This window comes from Callithrix jacchus, chromosome 2, assembly GCF_049354715.1.
Source record: "Callithrix jacchus isolate 240 chromosome 2, calJac240_pri, whole genome shotgun sequence".
Classification (NCBI taxonomy): domain Eukaryota; kingdom Metazoa; phylum Chordata; class Mammalia; order Primates; family Cebidae; genus Callithrix; species Callithrix jacchus.
Genome location: NC_133503.1, coordinates 136,020,400 through 136,046,174, shown reverse-complemented (window position 1 = coordinate 136,046,174; position 25,775 = coordinate 136,020,400). Strand labels below are relative to the sequence as shown.

The following is a 25,775-nucleotide window of genomic DNA, read 5'->3' as shown; positions in this document are numbered from 1 at the left end:
AAATATAGCATGTCTTACAGTGTCTGCATTTCTGCTTAGCATATTTGAGGAGAGATTGCTCTGGTTTGGGCAGAGGTCTAGAGAACTGGATGTCATCAAGAGAGCCTCGAAGATGCAGAGGACTCACCTGAGGCCAAAGGGAACATCTGTCTTGATTCTACCTCCAGATCCTGATTAGATCCACATCTGAAGTCAAACAAGGAAAGCCCAGTGAAGCCCACCTTTAGAAAGAAGAGTGGTGGGCAGATACCCAAAGAGCTATAATAAGTATTCGAGATTATAAAATGTATAGATAACAAAATTGGGTAAACCTGCATATTTTCCTTATTTTTAATTTTGTTAATGCTCATTTTCACACAGGGATTAGTAATTTAGCCCTTAAAATAAAAATGGCCTGATTCTCACTGAGAGTAGTAGGTGGGGGTATAATAACTACCTTGGGGGGGCAATTTGGAAATAGCTGTCAGTTTTAAATGTACCCACCCTGAAGATGCCCTGTGTGGTTCCCTCTAGTGTTTTGTATTCAACAAGGAGGTTCCCTACAGTGCTTTGTATTCAGGCAAGACAGGAAATATCTCAAACATCCTTGAACAGTGCATTGATTAAATTACATCCATGCTATATTATGAGAAAAGGCCTGAGACCAATCTGCATGTACATGCCAATGGGGAATAATCTCTAAGATACACCGTGAAATAAAAACAAGCAAAACGTAGAAGCATATATAGTATACTTATGTATCTATACATGCAAAGAGCATAAGCTACCAAACTTTTTCTTTTTTAATTTTTTGAGATAAGGTCTTGCTCTGTCACCCAGGCCGGAGTGCAATGGTGCAATCATGGCTCAATGCAGAGTTGAACTCCTGGGCTCAAGTGATACTCCCACCTCAGCCTCCCAAGGAGCTGGAACCACAGGTGTGTGCCAACATGCCCAGCTAGTTTTTCCTTTAGTAGAAATGGGGTCTTACTATGCTGCCCAGGCTGGTCTTGAGCTCTTGGCCTCAAGTGATTCTCCCACTTCAGTCTCCCAAAGTGCGGGATTACAGGCATGAGCCACCACCCTCACCCTAAACTTTTTCTTAAAGGACCAGATAGTAAATATTTTTGGCTCTGTGGGCCATAATGTCTCAGTCACAACTACTCAACTCTGCCTGTTTTGATGGGAAAGCAGCCACAGATTATATTTCAATGAGTGGGTGTGGCTGAGTTTCAATAAAATTTTATTTACAAACACAGGCAGCTGGCTGGATTCAGCCCACAGCTGTAGCATTTCCAAAAGGATACTGTATACACACAACACTGGTAATAGGAGTTGCTCTGCAGGGTAGAGTGGGGAAGGACTGAGGATTGGGGCCTGGGTAGGAGGAGGATTTACTTATCACTGAATATCTTTTAGTATCATTTGCATTTAGAAATGATTATACTACTTTTTCAGATGAAAACAGGCTGACTAGGAGGAGGGTACAGAGGTACTGATAGAGAGCAGTAAGAAGGTGGCCCAGGAGGTACTAGCCCAAGGCTCCAGGACAGGAAGGCTGGCTGAGCCCCTACGGCTGAGGCTCAGATACTGAGAACTGGTGGGGTCCAAGAGCCCACGTGCAATTTTCTAACACATCTTAATAAACCTTAAATGGAAGACATAATCATTGTATACAATTTCATTCAAGAGAATTACCAAGAAGTTGGAACCCAATTTAATTTTGTAGATTTCATCTGTACAGACCAATTGACAAAACTCTCCCCTGGGAATGACATCCCACCTTCCTCATTCACCTCCACTTAAATCCCTCTGTTTAAAGAGCCACACCTTCACCACCACAAACTGTACTGCAGAATTCCACACTCCAGCCACACCTCGTCCCTCCTCTGTGGGCTGCCCCAGGCTTCTATCCTCAGCTCACTTCTCTTCTTGTGCATACTTGCCCCCATCTCTGGATTCCACCTTCCACACTGATGCCTTTCCACCTTCCAACACCTTTCCCTCCAGCCCTCACCTCTTGCCCAAGCCTCAGAGGTGAATCTGCAGTTGCTGGATGGACATTGCCACTTGATATCCTACAGGCACTCAGCCTCCACAAGTCCAAACTAAACTCGAAACTGAACTCGACATCCTCACTTCACCTGCGTTTTCTGTCTCAATGGTGAGACCATCCCTCCACTCAAGCATGGCCCATGCTTGAAACCAGAGTTACCCAATTCAACCATTTCCCTCACACCCATGTTAACACACCACCTCATAAAGGTGCCTCAAATCCATTCCTTCTTCTCCATCCCCACTGCCAAGTCCAGAGAGCATCTTTGCTGAATCAGCACCCAGGTTAAGAGACTCCTAGTCAGGCTCATGGCCCTGGGTCCCTTGTAGGTCTCAGCTTTCTGCTCCTCCAAAGCACACCGAATAGGGTCCCATCACTCAGGCTCAAGGCCATGAGCCAGGGTTGTTGCCAGTTGTTCTAAAACCATGGAAAACTGTCCCCCCCCCCCCCCCACCTGATGCACAAGGCAACTCACTGCAACTCCAGAAGCCTGGGCATGTGTGTGGAATTGAGTGTTGTGGTACAATAGAAGACTAATCAATCCCAAACGTGTGTGTGTGTGTGTGTGTGTGTGTGTGATCATTGTCTTAATTCATGGTCACTAGGCATAAATAGTATGTAGCTTACAGAAATGGCTAGAATTAGAACAGGTCTAACCCAAAGTAAATTTTGGCTGTTTCTTTTCTCACTTTATTGGTCCATGGAATCTCTAATTAATGTTAATTAGCACTTCCCCTGACACCACAGTGGTAAAAAGACCTCACATTTTAAAGAGATTTACCAAGTCTCCCAGAGTTGTCATATCATTCAACTATCATCTTCACACTTACATAAAAAGACAAAGGCCAGCTCCCTGCCTTCTTACTCATTTCTAGGGCCTCTTCTGCATCCAGACATCCCTGCCTTTCCTTAGAAGGCCTGGGGCACACTCCAGCCTGGGTTGGGAGAGTCTGAGCTGGGCAGGAGGCCATGGTTACCTGCCCACAGATAGACAGTCACAGGACATCCAGGGAAGAAAGAGGTTGGAGCCACCCAGTGAGAAGTCCTTTGGCACCTGGCCCTGGGGCCCACATCTGAGAATCAGGAACAAGAGTGAATTTCAAAGGAAAAAGGGTAGGAAAATGGGACAGCCCAGGCAACTTGCTTTCTCATGCACCTTCTTCCACCCAAGGCATCTTTAAGGGGGAGAACTCGTCTGTCTTGGGGTCAGCCTTTGATATCCTTTGAAATGAGTAGCCTTCTCCAATGGCCAGAAATCACCCCCCTTTTTTTTAAGTTCTGGGATACATGTGCAGAACATGCAGGTTTGTTACATAGGTAGACGTGCGCCATGGTCATTTGCTGCACCCATCAACCTGTCATCTAGGTTTTAAGCCCCGCATGCATAAAGTATTTGTCCTAATGTTCTCCCTCCCTTGCCTCCCACCCCCCAACAGGCCCTGGTGTGTGATGTTCCCTTCCCTGTGTCCATGGGTTCTCATTGTTCAACTCGCACTTGTGAGAACATGTGGTGTTTGGTCTTCTGTTCCTGTGTTAGTCTGCTGAGAATGATGGCTTCCAGCTTCATCCATGCCCCTGCAAAGGACATGAACTCATTCTTTTTTATGGCTAAACAGAAATCCCTTCAACTGAAAATCACTGTTTTCCCCAAAGAGGTTCGTAGGTGCAAAGCCACTTGGTATGGAGTTTCTGTCAACTCCCAAAGGGGGGCGTTGGCCTCCTCCCAGCTGCAGTGCTCACTAATAATAATGAGGGGAATGGTGGCAGGAGGTTAGAGAGGCCCACAGGTCCCCAACCTTGGCTCTGCTGGCTTTGGCTTCCTCTGAAAAGAACATCTGTGACACCTGTGGGCCGCTCCCATTGGGCTCTGCAGGGGGTACACCCCCAGAGCAGCACAGCCCCAGGGGACACAAGTAACAGGGGGTGGGGGTAGGCTGGCAGAGGCCTCAGGCTTGGAGGAATGAGAACCAGCTCCTGAGTTCTGACCAGGTCTCACCAGAGTCAGCTGGGCTGCAGCTGGCTGTCATGTTGGTTCCTAGGAAACCAGACAAGCAATGTCACCTTCTGCAAACACTGCACCCAGTACTTTCCCTCTTAGAGGCTTATGGGCAGGAAGTAGGCAGGTGTTTTGCTGCCAGGAAGTTAGTCTTACAATGACATTACAAATAATGCCCCACCCATGGGAGAAGCAGTATTTCCCCTTCTACCTATCCAGGTAGACAGGAAGGTCTGACATGCTGTGGAGTTTATTGCCACATAGGCACAGGTTCCTAGTGATGACAGAACTGAAAAAGCTGTAGCAAGGTTTGGTGGCCATAACTCAGGTGAAGTATGGCCTATAATAATTCAGTAAAAACCTACTCCTCACTAAAGTCCCAATAGGGATGTGGAACGAAGCGTTTGCCTCAAACCATGTTCTCCCAGCTCTCCCAGGCGTTCTTGGAGCCTGCAGGGAAGCAGCAGGGGCATAGAGGTGGAGCCCAGCGAAGTAGATGCGACCACATTCAGGGACACTGCAGCGAAGTGCACATGACCGCATTCAGGGACCTGCCAGCTAGGTGGGCACAACCACATTCAGGGCTAAATGGCTACAACCGTTAGCGGCTCTTCAACTAACTCTTCTTACCTTGGCAATTTAAAAACAAGGGCTGTCAAAGTCCAGATGCTTCCCCTCCCAGGGTAGAAAGGGGAATGGTAAATCAAGAATGGGAGGAAGGAGACTGAGAAAAGGACTGAATAAGGTTGAGTTTAGGGACCAAGAATGCCTGCACCTTTTTCATTACCAGGTTGTGGGGCACTAGGGAGAGAGGAAAGAAAAAGCTGGGCTTCTGGATGCCACCGACCCTGGGCTTGAGTCCCTGGATGAGTGCTTAGTAGCTGTAAGACTCGGTTCAACTATTTAAGCTCTGTGAAAGGCCAGTTTTCTTGTTAAAAAGGGGGCTGGCCTAGGAAACGTGGCCAGACTGCTTTTTAAAGTGGCTCCATGATCCTGTTCCTCTCACCGGGCGTGACCTCCCAACCAGTGTCTCCAGCTACCCTCACGCCGACGCTTTCTGGCTGACAGAGGTTTTGAACCTCCCTGGGATGAAGCTCCCAGAGGGATGGGCAGGCTGCCAACTTTGCTCTTTCGCAGCTTCACTGTGGATACCTCCAGTTACTGGAAAATCTGAGGTGATTAGGGACTCCATGGCTTCTTTAAGGACCCTGCCCAGACCTGTGGCTTACTGTCCTGTTTTTCAGTCTACCTCCTATTTCCCCACAAGGTCTCAACAAACTAAGTATTTTAGAATTAGTGCCTGAAGGCCTCCATGTAATGCTCTTTATTAATTTTATGTATATTCATCCCTCAGTATACGCAGGGGATTCATTTCAAAATCTATGCACACTCAAGTCCCACAGTCAGCCCTGAGGAACCAGGTATGGGAAAAGTTGGCCCTCCCTACACATGGGATTTGAATCCTACAAATACATTTTCAATTTGTATTTACTTGAAAAAAAAAAAAATCTGTGTATAAGTGGACCCCCTGAAGTTCAAACCTGTGTTTTCAAGGGCCATACTGTAGTTATGATTAATGTAGAATCACTCAATCAAGAATTATCACTAGGGGCACCGTTCTAAGTACTCTAGGTTTTGGTTGTAACAATTCAGTCCCCTCAAGAGATCGATGAGGTAGGTACTCCTGTAATCCCTCTTTTGTAAGAAAGGAAACTGAGGCAATAAAAAGCTGCCCAAGGTTACAGATCTAGAAAGTGCTTTAAATGGAACCTGAACCCAGAAAGTTTTGCTGCAGACTTGCACTTTTAACCCTTTATGCATACTGTCTCTTGGAAGACCACATAAAGAAAAAAATTCTCCATATTTCCCGCAAGAGTTTTAGCCCTTGACTAAATTTTCCCCTTACTGTCTTCTCCAAATGTCCTAAAACGGGAACAGAAGTCAACTCAGATTTTGTTTAACCCTGTTTAAGAGACTTTTTTCATGGAGAATAAGCCTGGAGGAAGGCTGGGTGAGGAATCACATTCCATTTCTGTAGTCACAGGCGGGGACTGATAACGAACTAATGAAGAGGTTAGTCAGTCTTCCAGCCCATAGAATCAATTCAAGGAAGAGAAAGAAAGCTCATCCTGAGTGATTCTGCCATCAGTCACTCCTGTCCCATATCCTGTCACTGAAGACTTTATCAATTCATTTGTTCTTGTAGTTATCTGTGACATAATTTAGGCACAGAGAATTACTAATTGTTTTAGAAAACTTTCTGGGTGAAATTTCTCATATGAAGAACATTCCCGCTTCAGGCCCACCTTAAAAGTTCTTAAACTTTGTATTATTACATATCAGTTTGAAAAATAGGATATGACAAGCTTATTGATTTAGAAATATCAGGATTTTCCTTCTGTCTAAAGTCTTACTAAGAATACTCATCACCTAAGATCAGTATAAAGATGAACTCACTAAAAAGCATCCTCATCTAGTTGAATATGCTAACCTCCTGCTACTGCAGCTCCTGGATTTCAATGAAGTCACTGATTCTCCCTTGGTGACTTGCTCATTGCTAAGCCCAGAGGATGTTCTGGAGTAAGACCATTAGGTGGGAGGATGACTCAGCCAGATGCCTTCTTCAACACTCCCACAGCACTCCAGGAGTCATGCAGAGGAGCAGAAAGACAAGTTTCTTGCCTAGATGACCTTAGGTTCTTATTGTGCTAGGGGAAGGACTGCAAAGGCAAATAATGATCAGACTGTGAGAGGTAAACACAGCAACTATGCAAAACACAAGGAGGGGCGTGACTGGGTCAGAAATCCCATACAAATTGAGGACAAGCATTCCTCAAATAATATTAAGATATGGTCTCTAAAAGGAAAAGAAAAAGATTTTCCATTCCCTTTTTATAAAAGTAAACACTTTCAGGCTGGGCACAGTGGCTGACGTCTATAATCCCAGCACTTTGGGAGGCCTAGGCAGATCAGCCTGGGCGCAGATCTCCTGAGGTCAGGAGTTTCAGACCAGCCTGGTCAACACAGTGAAAATCCATCTCTACTAAAAATACAGAAAATTGGCTGGGCGTGGTGGTGCATGCCTGTAATCCCAGCTACTCAGGAGGCTGAAGGAGAATCGCTTGAACCTGGGAGATGGAGGTTGCAGTGAGCTGAGATCATGCCGCTGCACTCCAGCCTGGGCAAAGCGAGACTCAGTCTCAAAAAAAAAAAAAAAAAAACCAAAAAAACAGAGAATCCCATAAATGAAGAGAAGTCCATAAATCAAGACAAGACTTACCAGTGACCCATTACCTGGCAATAACATTTTGTAGACAGTATGTCCTTCCAGAGTGGTTTTAAGAAACATTTTTTTTGGCTTCGCTTTATAGCACAGTCTTACCTGTTTCTTTCATTTCACAATATAGTATGAACAAGTCCTAACCTAATCTGCATCTGTAAATTATTACAGAGTAAACAAATCCTAACAGAGGTAAACATACTTTTCTACAGGAAAAGAACCATTCAAATAATATAATTCATTTTTCTAGGTCTTCTCCACCAATGCTTAATTAATAAACCCACAGTTTCTGAAGAAGCCTAGAAGTGCAATCTCAAAACTGAAAATAATCTTAAAGGCGACTGAGCCCGTATTTCTTCTCCTCGAAATGTGCCTAGCCATCATTTAATTCCATCTCATTCCTGGGATGCGAGAACACATTTCCCTCTTTACATATGTGTCTTGGTTCATTTCTGCTGCTATAATGAAATATCCTAGACTGAATCATTTAGAAACAATAGGCATTTATTTCTTAGAGTTGTAGAAGCTGGGAAGTTCAAGATCAAGGAACAGATCTGGTGTCTGGTGAGAGCTGCCCTCTGCTTCCAAGATGGTGCCTTGTTGCTGTGTTCTCACATGGCAGAGGGCAGAAGGACAAAAGCGTGGGAGGGGTGAATGAGCTCCCCCAAAACATGGTTTATAAGGGCACTAGTCCCATGCATTAGGGCTTTACCCTCATGATTTAATCACTGTCTAAAGGACCCACTTCTTAATACTATCACACTGGTGATTAAATTTCAACACATGAATTTTGGGGAACACATTTAGACCATAGCAATATGTGTCCATCCAACTGCTCACCGTTGAGGGATTGGACAGAGGAGGGATGCCCAACTGTCCCTATTCAGGCCCCTTATGGTGGCATTTGGTCCAGCCTGGCTCCACTCCCCACTCACTCCATGAAGCCTGCTCTGGCTAAAGTCAACAAGTGATCTTATTCACTGTTCTTTTTTTCTTAAGACAGGGTCTCACTCTGTTGCCCAGGCAGAGTGCAATGGTGCAATCTCAGCTCACTGCAACCTCCCCCTCCTAGGTTCAAGTGATTCTCCTGCCTCAGCCACCCTAGTAGCTGGGATTACAGGCACCCACCACCACTCCCAGATTTTTTTGTATTTTTAGTAGATCAGTATATCACCATGTTGGCCAGTCTGGTCTTGAACTCCTGACCTCAGGTGATCTGCCTGCCTCAGCCTCCCAAAGTTCTGGGATTACAGGAGTAGGCCACCACACCCAGCCTCTTATTCACTGTTCTTATCTTATACTCTGCTCAGTTATCCTATACACCACTCAGGATAGGTACTATCTATGAGCTAGGTACTATTATCATTATCCTCATCTTTCAGATTGGAAAATCAAGTCAGAAGATAAATAACTTACCTTAGTTCATATTGCTAGTATATTGGAGGAGCAAGTATTTTCAACTGTGGTCCAATTTCAGAGCCTAAATTACTAACCACAGTTCAAGACTGCCTTTCTGATCTGGCAGTAGTAGAACCCTGTTGGCTCTACATCCAAAATGTATTTCAAGTCCATCCACCTATTTCCACTCCATACTAGCATCAACTTTTACCTAGATACAAAGTAACCTTACCTGGTTTCCCCTGCTTTCCTCTAATCCAGTCTCTGTACTGCAGCCAAAATGATTTTTTAAACATGTAAGTCAGATCACTGCCCCTCCCTAATCCCACCCACTACATCTAAAACCCTTCACTGGGATTTCTAAAAGTTCCTAGAACATCCCAGTCTCTTCCTTGCCACAGGACCTTTGCACCTACTGTTCCCACGTCTAGCCTACTTTTCCTGAATCCTGGCATGACCAGCTGCTCCAGGAAAAGAAATAGTTTTTCCTCAGGTCCTCTCTGATAACCCTTCTTAAACTTCTCTCCTATCACCCTCCTCATTTTCTTCTGAGCACTTGCCACAAGGAATAGTTACTTTACGTGTTTATGTCTTGAGACAGAAACATAAGGTCTTCCCCAGTTCGAAAGACATCTATACCGGGTACAGGGTAGTTGATCAATGGGATAAAGTCAGAAGACCTAAGTTCTAGTCTGGGCTCTGCCACCAAAAATTCTTCAAGTGACCCTAGCATGTTAATTAAGCTTGGACAAGTCTTTCTTTCCCATGTGTTAAATGGGATAAAGGTTTTTCTTTTCTTTTCTTTTCTTTTCTTTTCTTTTCTTTTCTTTTCTTTCTTTCTTTTTTTTTTTTTAGATGGAGTCTCACTTTGTCACCCAGGCTGGAGTGCAGTGGTGCAATCTTGGTTCACTGCAACCTTTGCTGCCTGGGAAGTGATTCTCCTGCCTCAGCCTCCCGAGTAGCTGGGGTTATAGAAGGGTACCACCACATCTGGCTAATTTTTGTAGTTTTTAGTAGAGACATGGTTTCACCATCTTGGCTAGGCTGGTCTTGAACACCCGGCCTCGTGATCCACCCACCTCGGCCTCCCGAAGTGCTGGGATTACAGGCATGAGCCACCGCACCTGGCCGGGATGATGGCTTTTCTATCTCACAGTGCAATTGTGAAGGTCTTATGATAGAATGCATGTGAAAGCCATGGGGGAAAAGACAACTCTGGTATAAAAATGTCAGGTACGAGGACCTCCACAAGAGGAATGATTTCTTGGGAAAACTGAGAAACAGTCAATATGTTATAAGTTGGTTTTATTTTTGTAAAACAGTACATTCATTATTCCTTTCATTCTGACATTCTAATTATTATTAGTTTTTCACTACTTGACAGCATTCTTTTTTGTTAATATCTGGAGTATAAAATGTTCTGAAACTAAAGTTTCAGAATTATGTAGACATACACCTGTCTTGAATTTTGAGAGACAGGAAGGAAGAAATGAAATGTAGTTTATCTTTAGAGTTGTTTTTTCCCCCAGTATACTCAGTATTTTGCAAAAGATTAATAACCAAAAATTTATTAAAAAGACAGCCAAGAGCACATGCAACCCATTTCATGCAAAGTTATGATCGGCTAAACACTATCTGTAAGTCTATGTCTTGCAAAAGCTATAATCGTTTCCTATAAGTTCTTTATATATTACGGGCAATTCTCCTCCAGGTATTGCAAAACTACAATGACTTGTTCTTGCATTCCTGTTTGGCAATGTCATCCCCAAGGACCATGTAACATATAAAGCAGTACGGAGGATTCTGCAGCAACGTGAATACACAAACACACCCTCGCACTGGTCCTTTGCCAGTGTTCTGTCACAGATCATACATCAATGAGACTGCCTCAGCTCAGTGAAGTGGGATGCCCTCCTCTAAAGGAGCTCTGTTTGAGGTCCCTGTAGAACATATGCCAATTGACAGCTTTCTCTCTAGACCTGCAATTATGAACGTTGTCATCTTCCTTAAATAAAAGACTACAATAGAGACCTAAAGTAAAACACTGAGCATGAAAATAATTCTATCAACCACCTTTATAGATTTTAATTCTTCTAGCTAGAAACTTCACTGGAGCCTCTCACATTTGGGCAGAAATAAGGGACCTATAAGATTACATGGGAAATGAGCAACTCACATCAGGATGTATATACCCAGGCACTGACTTCTCAAGGTCATTGGAAATCTGGGCTGTGGTAAGGTAACAACAACAGAAAGGTGCAGAATTCAGCCATGGTCACACCAAATGGGAAATAGCACACTTGATGCTGGGCTTTATTTCAGCTGGTTCACAGGGCAAATATCAAAAGCTGATTGTGTGTGTATCTAGCTGGGCAAAGCTACATGGCTAAAAAGTCTTTAACAGGAACTGTAAAGGGCCACACATGATGAAACTGAATGAAAAGTTTTTGTTTTGTAATAGATTTTGACCCTCACCAGGCAGTAAAACATGAACAGTTTTTCTCTAAAAAAAATTCTTAAAAATATCAGAAGAGGGTGAATTTCAAAAACACCAATGCCCTCAAATTTAAGTTTGATGAAAACAGCTCACATGAAATCTTTGCTCCTTTTTGGATATAGAGGATTATGAAAAAAGGGGTGAATGAATGCATTAGATCTTTACCTCTCAAGCTTTATCAAACAAAGAGGTATCATTCCTTCTTGGGATCCCCCTGTCTTCTCTGCCCTTCTAACTTAGCTTGACACAACATAAAGTCAAACTACATTTTATGTTTCATGTTCTAAGTTAAAAGATATGGGTTGAGAATATTTTGGCTTCTTTTTCTATAAAGCAGAAAATTGAACTGAAAAACATGTCTATTTTTGAAAATGTATGTTTATTGCACTAGAAATAAAATAACTTTCTCTACCTAATGTCTACATGGTGTGCTTTCTTTCTCCCCCTCAGAAATTTCTGGCATCATTTATTTTGGTATTTAATGGCTGACTCCTTATTTTTTAACTGGCCAAAATTAATTCCTCAAAGATTCCAAGGCTAGCTGAAGAGGTACGGGCAAGTGATTTCTACATGCGCATTTAAAGTAGAATCTCGAATGTCCACAAATAACCACATCACAGAGGCAGCATAGGGATAAATGGACATGAATCAAGGGTATTGATGCCAGAAATGGCTTGAGGCCACACCACACTCTTCATGAATGGACTAGACACCCTGCATTTAAAATCATCGCCCTTAAAACCCTGAGTTTTAAATCATCAGAAGACCCTCCTTGTTTGCTTACTGGGTTCTTCCAATATGGTGGGGAGCTCAGCTGGGGACTTCAACATGCTTCTGCACTTCCACTGAGAAACTGGGGACTGGCAGCTCTTGGCGTGACTTCACCATTTAGCTAAGATCTGTGTTTCCTGGCTTAAAATGTACATATTGCTCTCAGATCTTGTGTGCATATGAGACACAATAAAACGAAGACTTGGGAATTCAAAATTAGGTTAAAAGGATGGATGAAGTAAAAATCTACAGTGTTTGGGAAAATTCTGCCAGATGAGGAATTTCAAAAGCAGAGATTTCAAACTACCAAAAGTCAAATCTAGAAATTATTCCAGAAAGCTCTCCAACTGGCATCTCCTACAAGGATACATTCTAGCAATGATTTTAATTAAGATAACAGGTCTCTCTCAATATGTAGGTTTTATTTCAGGTTAATAAAAAGTAAAAAGATTGTTTAGTTTACTAAGTATCTAAGCCAACTTATATGTCAATTATATACAAAACAAAAGTAAAAACCAGACTCTTCAGAATTTCCAATAGATTTATGATATTGAAACAGTATGGTCCAGTGTCATACTGTTTTATAAACAGAGATCCTTGGGATAAAATCCAGAAACAGAGCCATAGGTAAGGATTTTATACATGGCTCTGGTAGAAAGCCAGTTGCCTTCCAATATCCATCTTCTCTTCTTTACTAAGAGAACCCTTTATTGTTGGTGGTAGAAACATGTCTCTTAAAAAGACTCTTCTCTAACTTCTACTGTAGAGGAATAAAACATAATGTGAGATTCTGGGAAAGTTTTCCTAAAGGGGACTGATTCAGGTAGGAGGTATGCCATTTTGTTCTTTTCTACTTTTTCCACTTTTCTGCCTGGAACTCCAACATGATGGCTAGAGTTGTAGCACCTTGAGACCATGAGGAACAGACCAAGAGAATATCAGAGACCTCAGGCCCCGTATCCTCAAACTGAACTACCACCAGCAAGCACCCACTTTGAATTCTTGTTATATGAGAAAAGTAAGCCCTTATATGTTTAAGCAACTTGCACTTTGAAAGATGACCATAGGAAAAGGAAATGCTTAACAAGCATATACATACACAGGTCCAAGAGCCAAATTAGATTTAAACCAGATTAAAGTGGTTACTTATACAACAGCACATCCCTATATATAGCCAAGTGTGAAACAATGTATCTTAAATGATGCTGAACTTCTCATCCATCTAAATTTAGAGGCAGATGGAGGCTTTAGGTAAATATCTGAAGGAAAGCAGAAGCCAAGATTTACCAAATTAACCCTGATGTTGGCAAGAACTGTGCAGTCTGCTTGCCATGCCTCAGTTAAGTACTCTTCAGCTTATGGCAAACCTCCTCTGTGTATGGTTTCTAGTCATAGGCAGGGGACAGGCCACATAATCCCTGAAGGTCGCCTTGCAGGTAGGCTGTCTTCTTGAGAGCTTGTTATGTAATAGAGGACTTTGGAACCAGCTTTTCAACAAATAGGTATCAGTACCATGTAGCTATTAACTCAACGAGTACCATGTTGAATAGTTCTGAGCCACCCCCTGAACGTACCCCCTTTACCCTCCCTTGCTGCCTGACCCCATTCCTCTTCTTTCTGCCCCACACTGGACCCCCTCCATGTGACCTTCCTGGCTTTACTTCTGTGTACATCATACAGGTTTGGAATTTAAAGCCAATGGTTCTGAACTGAAGTCCTGAGTCTGCCGCTAATAAGAGGTCATTCATCTAGCAGCCTTCCACCTCCTCATCTGTGAAGGAGAAACGAGGGCACTCACTCACACGGTTACTGTGATGACTAAATGAGCGAATGCACTGGGCATCCTCTGGCAGGAAAAACAGCCTGGCACGGGGCTGGATGATGGTAAGAGATCAAAAGCATTTGAACCAGGCCAGCGTCACTGACCAGTGGCCGCTCTGTAAACAAGGACTGGGCTTCAGCTTCAGCATGCTACGTGCACTCCTGCACCCGGACAGCATCTCCAAAGGCAACAGCCACAGATTTCTGCAGACTGGTGCAGAAACCACATCAAAGCCGTCCATGCTTCAGTTGGTCAAGGAAGAATGAGACAAGGGCCCATTTGTCCTATTTTTACAATTTTTCTGCAGGTTTGACATTTTTCAAAATAAAAAACTGATTTTTTCAAAAAATATCATAGAGATAATGGAGAGAGGGCAGGATGAAAATGCTTTAAGCTTCTGCCTCATATTAGGATTCAGGCAACACATTTTTAGTAGCACAGTTTTGAATATGTTTTTAAGTCTAGTGTTATTGCTATCTTTTTGCTATAACCTATACTTTCCAAGTATTATCTGGTTCACTTCTTTGTTAGAAGAATAACTTTGCTTGTTTCTTATTAATGAATTAGTTGACAAACATACTCATTTTTTCTATTACGGTGGTGAAATATGCATTTTACCACTTTCATCAGTTTTAAGTGTACAGTTCAGTGGCATTAAGTACATTTACACAGTTGTGCAACCAACTCCACCATCTGTCCACAGAACACGTTGATCTTCCCCAACTGAAACTCTATACCCATTAAACCCCAACCCCACAATCTCCCCTGCTTCTAGGCCCTGGCAAACAGCATTCTACTTTCCATATCTACAAATCTGATTACTCTAGAAATCTGTATAACAGGAATCATACAATGTCTGTCCAATATTTGACTGGACTATTTTATTTAACATGTCTTTGAGGGTCATCCATATTATAGTGTGTCAAAATTTCTTTCCTTTTTAAGACTAAATCATATTCCATGGTATGTACACATTACATTTTGGTCATCCATTCATCTCTCAATGGATACTTGTTCTGCTTCCACCCTTTTAGCTACTGCAAATAATGCTGCTATGAACATGGATGTACAAATACCTGTTTGAGTTCCTGCCGTGAAGAGTGAATCTTTTGAGTATATCCTTATATAAACCTTACATTCTTAGATATCCAATTTCTATCCTCCTTCAGTTGGTTGCCCATCCACCCTACTAGCATTTACTGTGTGCCTACCATGTGCTAGGGTGGCACGATGTTAGATTATGAAGAGATACAACTAGAAACTCTACTGCCTGGAGGAATGCGGAGAGAACTGAACAGTGAGGTCCCAGGTGACTGATAACACAATCCAAGAAATGCCAGTTATTTTATAACATTTGAATTTCTTTTCTATAGGGCAATTTTCCAGAAAAGATAAGTCACTATCTAGCTTTTGGAAATTTTTTTTTTTCAGGGATTTTCTTACCACAATGTTGAATTAATGTTCAATTCAATCAACGATGTTCAATTCAATGTTCAACATCTGTTGAAATGGTGTTCTTCCTTTCTGAGGATCTCTTCTTCAGTTCTGCACCTCCTCTTTCAGCTCCACAATCATTCTGTTAATGTTTTTTTTCACATTGTGGCTTTGCAACCGAATTTGTGTCTACCTTGTGTATCACTCCATTTCTTTCCCCGACACATCTGCCATATGTCTCTCTGAACTTAGCAGCCTCAGAGGAGGGCCAGAGGGTTGCTGGAAAGGCTGAAGGAAGAAGGAACCTGGTAGAAGGTGATGGCTGGGCAGAGTGAGCTCCTCCTTGTTCCACTGAGGTGGAATGTGGGGGTGCAGAGAAAGGACACAGCATAAATACTGCAAATATGCTTCAGGGACAGAGAGCAGGAGAAGGAGCCTTGGCAAGCACAGGAACTCTGCTAGGTGTTGTTCCTTCTGGTCCTGGGCAGAACTGTCCACCCTCTGCTGCAGTCCGAATGAGCGGCTCTCTTGTGAACTGTCCAGCTCTTGCAGATGACCATGAGAAACGCCAGGGCTTGCAGAACCTTTGGAAACGGTCTAACCTACCCAAGAGCAGACAGGCTGACTGGACAAGCCTGGGCACAGCCAACAAGCAATTCAAAGAGTCATGCTCGCCAGTTCTCCCTTAACTAGATTAGAAAAAGCCCAGAAAACCAACAAGAGAAGATGGGGTTGCACAGGGGAGGGAAATGCAAAGCAACAAAAGAACTGGAAGCACAGAAGACTCTTGGGGAAGGAGTTAAGAATATATCACTCCAAAATATGCGGCTCTAAGATATTGACTTCTGAGTTAAGGCCACTTGAAAAATAGCAGATACAAGACCATTCTGCCCTTTTTGATGTTTCTTAAAAGCAGGAGATGAAATCCTTACGTGAAATGAGAAAGTTAACAGTCTAATTAACAGTCTTATCAAAGAAAGTTATGGCCAAAGAAAATTTGTACAAATTTCGTTACACTAACCTTTATCATCCTAGCCACTTCTCCCAGTTGACTACCCTAGCCCAGGCCTCTTTTTGGCCTTGCTACATTTTCATAATTGACTACTCTTTGTCCAGTCCACTATGTAAGTTCAATTCTCACTGAATCTGTGGAGCTTCATTTCCTTATGAAGGCTCCCCTGTCACATAAAACTTAGATTAAATACATGTGTGTGCTTTTCTCCTGTTGATATTTCTTATGTCGATTTAATTTGCAGGCCCAGCTAAAAATCTGTAAGAAAGCAGAGATAAATTTTTGCCTTCCTACAATATTTACTTGAGATTACAGAGAACTTTATTGTCACCAGGTGCTTTTTCAATTTTATGTATTAATTATTGATTTGCTTACATGGCATCAAAAGAGGTTTTGAAGCATCCTGGAGCATCTTGGAAAAGGAGAGCAGGCTGAATTTTACTGAGATGTTGAGGTTTGGTTTAAGGCTGGAATTTCACTGTGGGTGGGGCTGTGGTGAGGCTTGACTAGGACTGGGTAAGGATCATGATATAACAGTTTAGAATTCCAGGTACTTTTTCATGCTCTAGAAACCATGGCTAAAAGCATTCCTGCCACAACGTTGTTCTGCCTTTTGAAACAATTTTTTTTTCGAGATGGAGCTTTGCTCTTGTTTCCCAGGCTGAAGTGAAGTAGCATGATCTCAGCTCACTGAAACCTCCACCTCCTGGGTTCAAGCAATTCTTCTGCCTCAGTCTCCTGAGTAGCTAGGATTACAGGCATGTGCCACCATGCCCAGCTAATTTTGTGTTTTTAATAGAGACGGGGTCCCTCCATTTTGGTCAGGCTGGTCTCACACTCCTGACCTCAGGTGATCCACCTGCCTTGGCCTCCCAAAGTGCTGGGATAATAGATGTGAGCTACCATGCCCGGCAACAATGTTTTGCAATTATATTACCTAACTGTGCTCCTTTAAGAATCATGTATGGGCAATATGTTTTTTAAAATTAAATAAGCTGAATCTCTTGGTTAAATCTAGACTTTAGCACAAAACTCTTAGGTTTCAGAGCTTGGGGGAGAAGGTAAAGCAGAGAGAAATTATAAGGTACAATTTTTGCTTCCTATTATTTGGAAACTTCTGAATCCCTCTTAATCTTACTGTCAACAAACTGAAACTTACCTTTGTGTCACCTCCAAAGAAAACCCCAGGCTGACGGTAGAAACAGCATAGGGAAAGGAACATCGCCATCAGTTACTGAGGAGGTGCTATAGATGGGTGTGCTAGGACAAAGACTGAGGATGCAGTTCCAGAACACAGGCCCTATAAAGAGAAACCATGTATGGGAGGACTTCAGAAGAACAGTATTTCACATGCAAACAATGACTGGACTGATGACAACTATTCCTGATGTTAGTCCAGAAGGATTGCAAAAGATGCCAAGGTTTTGAGCCTGTTTAACTGTGAAGAAGGCCTCTAACAAAGATGCTCACGTTTTTCCTAACTCCGCAACCAGGATGTCAGCACCCAAACTGGCAAAGGACACAAAGGTGAGGCTCAGCTTATAGGGAAGATAACAGAAATAGGACCCGAGAAGATTACTTAGATCTAGTAAGATGAATTTTAATAAAGAGAAGTACAAAACTAATACATGCCAAAAATTAACTGTATTTGTTAATGGAGAAACATGGTTCATAGAGAATTGCGGTTTATGGAGAAACGAGGTTTGACAGGAGCATCTGTAGAGGACAGTTCAGCCTTTTGACTGACTGTATGTTTGGCATGAGTCACAGTTTGGTACGAGACTGCCAAAAGAAAACAAAATGCAGCAAAACAAAAACAAAACCACCGTGGTCCTGGAGAGCATGAGAACCACAAAGCTGCAGAATGCAAAACCTGAATGCAGAGCATGAATCCATGTTTCTATGAATAGTACCACCCAAACAGGAAAGCGTTTCCACAGTTTAGACCTTGAGACTGAGGAAGGGACCACCCCAGTCTGCTGTGTCCTGAGCAGACACCCTGAGAAATGAGTTTGTGTCTTGTTACACCCCTCTGCTGGGATAGTAACTGATGGAAATTAAGCAGCCTAGAGAGAAGCCAGTGACACAAGAGGGACATGGAAAGGCTGTGCCGGGCACAGTGGCTCATGCCTGTAATCCTAGAACTTTGGGAAGCTGAGGTGGGTGGATCACCTGAGCTCAGGAGTTCAAGACCAGCCTGGCCATCAAGGTGAAACCCCATCTTAGAATAAAGAAAAAAAAAAAAAAGAAAAGGTTAAGACTGACGAAGTAATGACTCAAAACAGGAGTGAAAGCTGGCTCTAAATATTTAAAGAACTTATTAAAACACAAATTGCTGAGTCCCACAAGTTCCCAGGTGATGCTGATGAAGCTGGTCCTGAGGCCACACTTTGAGAACTGCTGCTCTAAGCAACAAAATTGCAATTGGTTTTCTTTCTTTTTTTTTTAGATGGAGTCTCACTCTGTTGTCCAGGCTGGAGTTCAGTGGCACGATCTCGGCTCACTGCAACCCAACCTCCGCCTCCTGGGGTCAGGCGATTCTCCTGCCTCAGCCTCCTGAGTAGCTGGGATTACAGGCGCGCACCACCACACCCAGCTAATTTTTGCATTTTTAGTAGAGTCAGGGTTTCACCATGTTGGTCAGGCTGGTCTTAAACCCCTGACCTCATAATCCACCCCATCTCGACCTCCCAAAATGCTGGGATTGCAGGCATGAACAACCATGCCTGGCCAGTTTGGGTTTTTTTTCAACTATACTAAGTAAGATTCCACTAAGACCTGATGGCCTATTTCTCAGTAAATCCACATTGGGAGGAATTTACTGGTTTTGAAGACTCACACATTTGTAATTAAGATTGTTCTTTCTAAAATTTCATATCGCTTAGCAGAAATTCAATCTTTCCTTTCTGACCCTTAGTGTTTCTTATTAGTTCAGCTTCCTAAAGCAGACTCCTGTTTGCCCTTCATTTTCTGGCATCTTATACAGCAGACATTTTTCCTCTGGTCTTCTACCACTTTGCCTGTATTTTTCTGTTAAGTTCAGCAGATCAAGCTTCATAACATACTAAGTTGTGAGTTACCTTTATCCAATGATATCTGGCGTCCCACATCTAAAATAGTAAACACTGATCTAATCCTGTCCCCAAATGCCCACACTGAGCCCATCATCTCCAGAGATCTATTAGGATGGAAACAGCTGCATTCAATTCCTGATTAATTTTCTTTTCTCTTATATACTTGAAACTTCAGCCTTTAGATCCCACTAGGAAAATTACCAGCATATGGGAATGCATATAAATGACATGCAAAGCAATGCAAATTAATACAAAACATACATCTCTAAATTGCTTGAGAAAAGTCTCTCAGCCTCAACGTTGATGTTATTTGCTTTGCTTCACTACACTCTGGCAAGCAGTGACTGGATCCTTTTATTACAGTTAATTTTATACAGCATCGAGAACCTGACACTTGTTGACACATTAAGTGGAAGGTGCTTTGCCTGTGACTCAGGCAAATGGTATCCTGGCCTTAACTTTACCATTCTTTGGCTGTACAACCTTGGACAAGTTCTCAACATTCTCCAGGTTCCAGATTCGACAGCCAGAAATGATAGAAATGGCATCATGATAATAAAACCACCAGCACTAAGGTTTATTGAGCACTTACTATGTGCCCAGCATAAAGCACACACTGTGCGTGCATAATGCACATAGGCAGTCCTTACAACAGCCCACAAGGAGGTGCTACAGAGCACATACCCCTAAGGTGCAGTGCCATTTCAGAGACCAGGAAACTGATAGAAGGGTCAAGAAGCTTGTATCTGGTCCTAAGCTAGAGAGTGACAGAGCCAGACCCAGAGGCTCAGCACTCTCACTGCAGAGTCCTTGCTCTTAGCCATGCTGCTGCTCTGTTGCGTGATTATCATTCATTTTTCTCCTAAGCATTACATTTGTATGATCTGTGAAGTAAATCACTCAGTCATAATGTGCTTTAAAACACTGTTTCTGTAAGATGTTGACAGTTTACATTATACGAACTTGATATCAAAATAACATCACAATCCAAGGGGGTAGGAACAGACATCCTACATACTCAACTTCTCCTTCCAGCTCACTCTATTGCATTCACACATGACTAAGGCTCTCGCATCTTAAATTACCTAGCCCTCTGTCCCACCTCACTCTGGGAGCAGCTTCCAGTCCTCAGCCACCACCCCCTCGCCCCCCACCCCATCCATCCAGGATTCAGACTCCTAGTACAGATGGCTATCTTTGGAGAGTCAGCCAGTGAACGTGCTATGCAGCCACTCAGGAGCCTCGAAAGCTGCCCAGACTCAATAAAACCAAACTTGTCTTTCCTCCTCCAATGTTCCGTTTCTGTAAATAGCAGCACCCAAGCTTAGCGGGAGTCACGCTGCACTCTCACACCCTACACAAAACTCATCTGCACTCTCACACCCCACAAATAATTCAGCCCCAAGTCACTCCAGAGCCGGCCTTGAATCCACCCACTGTGTCATCCCTACTGCCACTACCTCAGCCTCAACCGCCAGGCCTCCTGCACCCTCTGACCCAGCCCTGTCTACTTAGAGGCTCCTCAAGTCCATTCTCCGCGTAGCAGCTGGAGTTTTGTGTTTTTTATCCACATCTCATCTGCATACTAGCAGGCGTGAAACTGTCCGCTCTCTACAATGCCCCTTAGGGCCACCTGGCCCTGTTACCTGCTGGCCTCCGCCGGTGCCATTCTCCATCCGCCTCTCACGTCATACTGAACATGCTGTCTTTCTTCCAGCTTTCAGGCTCTCCTCTCCTCTGGTCTCAGCACACACCATTCCCCGGGGTTGGAATACTCCCCATTCTCCCCGCTCCCCTCCCTCATGGCTGCTTAGTTTACACAGCTCTCATCCTGGAGCCCATCTTCAATCTCCCCAGCAAGGCCTCCTGCCTCAGCACAGATGCAGTGAGCTGCAGCACATCTGCGCCTCACAGCAGCCAGTGCGCCTGGTTTACAGCCAGTGCTCCACACAGGTAGATTGATGAATTCACTTTTCAGCCTTGCTTTGCTCATTTTTACTGTCTCACTGCATTCTTCCTGCCTTGTAGCCTAAGAAGGAAAAGACTCTGAAGCTGACTCCGTTTTAACTCTTCTATGTGGTGCTGTGATAAGCCCCAGGTCACAAGGTCGCGCTCCCAGCACCCGTGGCTCAAGGGTGACACAGAAACAGCACGGTCAGGTACACAGCCCCCTACCTGCCCTCTCTCCCTCTCCCTTCCTAGAAAACCACAGGTCATTCAAAGTCAGTTTGGGAAGCACCTGTATTTATGGCCTTGAAGGCACCTGGCTAGGTGCCATAAAGTGCCAACTCTGACCGATTGCCCGATTATGCCATTCACCCCTATCTACCTCTGTGCAGGAGATACATTTAGCAAATAAGTGTAAACTTTTTCCTCCAAATAAAAGAGTATAAGCCTTCTTATCCCACCACTCCATGGAAGTTAACTCCTTTCAGTCCCCACAGACAATTCAGTGGGCACACAATTCTTTGGCTACTGTTTCTCTCCTGATGCCAGTAAGAGACACATCAACATCTTAATTGGTCATTTCTCACACAAATTTGGATCCTTAGAAATTGCAACACAGGAAATGTCTCTATAATGATTCCCTTTTAAAGATTTTACCTCCTGAAGACATTACCGACAAAAGCTGTCAAAATGAACTGTTAGTTTCTAGAATGTCTTAGGCTGACTGATGCTTTAATAGGGACATGTTTTATGCATGCAAGATCAAAAAAGGCGACTTCGGTCTACTCACATGAGACAATTAAATGCATTATATTATCCCCAAATATGTTAGTTTCCTGGTTTGTTGTTCTACCATTTTTAAAGACCAAAAAAACAAGTAAAAAGTGCCCCAGGGCCAATACCGCGTCTCCGCCTGCCCAGCAAGGGGACAACACACTTTTTTCCCAGGCTACTTGACTTGGAAACCTCCCGGTCCGGGAAAGCTGAGTCCTTAAATTTACAAAACACTCACTCGCCCCGTTTGCCTAGCACCGTTTCCTACGTGAAGACTGCAAATGGACTCGAGCGTCCCGTTTCTCGGCTCGGATCCCAGAGGCGACACCACTTCGCAGGGGGACGATCCCGGCCCGCTCTGCAGCATGAAAACCTGACCTTAAAAACCGCAGAAGCCGGTCACTGGGAAGGGCGAGGCCTGGGAGGCGCGGCCCGCAACTTCCGCCGCCAAAGAACAACTCGGAGACCCCCTCCAGCCCCAATTGCCCTAGCGCAGAAGCCCAGGGATCAGTCCCTTCACGCGCCCCGCGTCCCTGTTCAGAAGCTCGGGGCTCGGGCAGCATCGCTCGTCCCCGCTGGTCCAGGGTTGCGGAGAAGCGGTGGGCGGCTCGGAAAGGCGAGGTCGGGAAGCTGGGCTCAGCAGCTCTTCGGGCCCCCTGCACCCCGCACAAGCGCGGGCCGGGCGGGGCGGCGCTGGGTCGCGAAGGGCCAGGACTGCGGGATGCCCCTGCTCCCGGAAAGGGCGCGCCCAGGAGTCGCGTTCTTGGCACTCGGGGAGAGTCCCGGGAAAGCCCGGCACCGGCGCGCCCGCGACTCCAGCCTGGCGGCTCCGCTTGGCCCGCGAGCCCAGGAAGCCGGCGCTCGTTATCCACGACACGCTCCGCGCCCGCCGCCCTTTCCCAGCTCTGGCTTCGGAGAACTTCTCCGCGTCTGGCCGCAGGCGGCGGCTGCCCCGGGGAGCCCCGAAGTTGCGGCGTCCACTAGGCGCGCGCCGGGGTCACCCACTGGGCCCGCGACCCTGTGTCCGCCCGCCGCGCGCCCTGATCGGCCCCCAGGACTCCCGCAGGCGCGGAGAGAGGCCAGGGTTCAGCCGGGGTCCCCGAGCGGCTCCGGAAGGGCGCCCCCGCCCGCCGCCCGGAGAGGGACGCGGCGCTGAAGTTTTCCCCGGCGGGAAAACGAAAGTCGTGAGGAGCAGAGGGTCGGGGCGTCCCAGCCACGCCGCGGCGAAGACGGGGCTGAGACTGGGCTAACAGCTCCAGCCCCGCGGCCAAGTCGACTTACGAGAGGGAGCCGGGCAGCCCCGAAGGCGGAGTCCGCGCGACTGCGGAAGCCGCCCCGGCGGGGGCCAGGGGCCGCGCTCTGGGCTCCCAGGCTATCCGCGGCGGCTCGCTCTCGCCCGGCTCCTCTGTCGCCCTGCTGGGGAGCCGCTCTCGCCCAGCCCGGGGTGGGAGAGCGCCGAGCGGGCCCCGTGACGCGCGGCGAAAAGAGAAGTGCCGCCGCCGCGCTCCCGCAGAGGGAGCCCCCGCCCTGCGCTCCCGGTCCCAGCGCCGCGCTCCAGACAAAGTTCCCAGGCGCGCGCGGTGATCTCGGCTCTCCGCCGCTGCCCCGAGCGCCATCCAGCTTCACTTCCCTCCCATATTAGACAACAACTCTGAGGTCACGAGAGCCAAGTGACTTGCCCAAAGTCGGTCAGAAGGCAGTGACAAAGCAGACTCACATCCGCGGCTCCTTATTTCCCCCGAACGCCGGTTTCTGCGGAGATTCAGGCCCTGCGGGAATCGCCCAACCCGGCAGAAGGCAGCTCGCTCTCATAGGTAAGATGAGTATCCCACGCAGCCCGGAGAAATATTATCAGCAGCGTGGGAAGGTGGAGCTTTTTGCCCAATAACTAGAGTACAAAGTTGTTTTCCAGTCAGCTCCCACATGCCAAATCGGCTTCCTCTTTATCCTCAAGTGAAGGAGAGCGTGGCGGCTGTGTGGACGCCATTTGAGATCACCAAATAAGTGCAGGAGAGAAATCACACAGCTACTAAACCAATTGGCTGACACGGAGGACTCGGCCTTCGGAGCAGGTTCCAGGGAATATTCGAAGTTTGTAAAGCGGGTGCGCCTCGCTGTGCTTGCTATTCACGCGCTTCCAGGAGTCTCCCGGAAAGCTCCACGACCTTTCGGGGCTGGGGGCTCCCAGGGCTTGCCTTTCAGGGCAGTGAGTAACACCACACAAGTTAATCCCAATCAGTTTGTTCCTGACTCGAGTCCTTGCGTCAATCAGTGTTGACTGAGGGCCCCGTAATGTGCATCGCTGTTGGGTCGGCAGCTGGGTAGGACCCGGTGGGACCTAGGACCTAGGACCTGGTGAATCTCAAAGAGAGAGCGTCACACGAGACCCCATATACTTTACTCCCAGAACCTGGAGTCGGCCCCAAACAGCAGAGAGACTTTGAGTCTACCCCAGCCCCCACGCCTTTTAAAACCTCCCTGTGCTCAGAGAGCAAGTGTTTTAATATTCATTTTACAGACTTAAAACTTTCAAGCAAATGGCCAGCTTTGCCTTCATTTCCTCCCCATGGGACCGCCTCTTTCTGGAAGAATAATTTACACTTCCTGGGTCTCCCTCATCTTTACATGATGATGACGGTAGTCATGATGATAAAAACAACTAAGGCTCCTATGATCCACCCCGGGCACTGTTCTAAGCTATTTATGCAGATTATCTCTTTCTATCCTCACAACTTTACGAGGGAGATGCTGTGCTATTGTTATTCTGATTTTACAGATCATGAGATGGAGGGAGGCGAGGTGAAATAACTTGCCAGTAAGTGAGTGGTCTGTCTGGTGTCCATACTCTTAACCACTGAGGTCTCCAAGAATGGAATTCAAAGGGACCACCAGCCATCATTAACCATAGCTCACACATCTCAAACAAGCCATGCTAGGAAACACACACACTTCCTCCCAAAGAAGTCAATTTTACTATTTTGCATGTATCATGTCGTAAAGTGGATATCCATTCACTCACTTGCTTCTCTGTTTCCAACTTCCAAATCAACTATTTTGTCCTAAAGCAAACTGTTTCTTAAAAACCTATTCATCATCATAAAGTTTGCAAATTTTGTTTTGGATTGTTTTAAATTCAGACCATACCCAGCTCTTTCCCTCTCCTCTTTACTCACTGCCTTCAGTTACTCTCTTTCATCCCTTAAAACCTTGCTATAGGCTGGGCACAGTGGTTCATGTGTGTAATCCCAGTATTTTGGGAGGCCAAGGCTGGTCAGGAGTTCGAGACCAGCCTGGTCAACAGGGTGAAGTTTCGTCCCTACTAAAAATACAAAAATTAGCCAGGCGTGGTGGCAGGCACCTGTAAGCTCAGCTACTCAGGAGCTGAGGCAGGAGAATTGCTAAAACCTGGGAGGCAGAGGTTGCAGTGAGCCGAGATCATGCCACTGCCCTCCAGCCCAGGCAACAACAGCGATACTCTGTCTCAAAACAAAACAAAATGAAAAACCAAACAAAAACCTTGCTGTAACCTGCTCTGCAGATCTTCTGAAAGTGGGTTGCCCAAGGATGGTAGTGGCCTCCAGAATGGTCTCTGCCACACTGTAAGCATGTTCGTTGTGCTTAGCATTCCTGTATTAGCCTCCTAGGACTGCCTAACTAATACCACAGACTGCACCACTTAAAACAGCGGAAATGTATTTCCTCACAGCTCTGGAAGCTGGAAGCCTGAAATCAATG

At 45.3% G+C, this 25,775-nt stretch overlaps 2 protein-coding genes across 10 annotated transcripts in view; one reads left to right on the top strand and one right to left on the bottom strand.

The window, feature by feature from the left end:
* The window catches only part of GCNT4 (glucosaminyl (N-acetyl) transferase 4), a 29,097-nt gene extending 5,059 nt beyond the window's left edge, over positions 1-24,038 (bottom strand). The window contains exons 1-2 of one of the 9 annotated variants that reach the window (XM_078365337.1): positions 23,758-24,038; positions 17,405-17,545 (exon numbers count right to left, since the gene is read on the bottom strand). Coding sequence is in view for 2 of the 9 variants with exons in the window: in XM_035291398.3 (XP_035147289.1) it covers positions 23,322-23,656 (335 nt within the window). In the remaining 7 variants the exon portion in view is untranslated. Of the gene's footprint in view, positions 1-127; positions 6,503-6,522; positions 9,024-15,242; positions 23,685-23,757 lie in introns of those variants that run through there. The other 8 variants (XM_078365335.1, XM_078365338.1, XM_008991923.5 and 5 more) reach the window with 8 other exon arrangements.
* The window catches only part of LOC144581531 (uncharacterized), a 26,679-nt gene continuing 18,643 nt past the window's right edge, over positions 17,740-25,775 (top strand). The window contains exons 1-3 of the mRNA XM_078365731.1: positions 17,740-17,772; positions 21,037-21,272; positions 22,131-23,854. Of these exons, the coding sequence (XP_078221857.1) occupies positions 17,740-17,772; positions 21,037-21,272; positions 22,131-23,196 (1,335 nt within the window). The 3' untranslated portion in view covers positions 23,197-23,854. The remainder of the gene's footprint in view (positions 17,773-21,036; positions 21,273-22,130; positions 23,855-25,775) is intronic.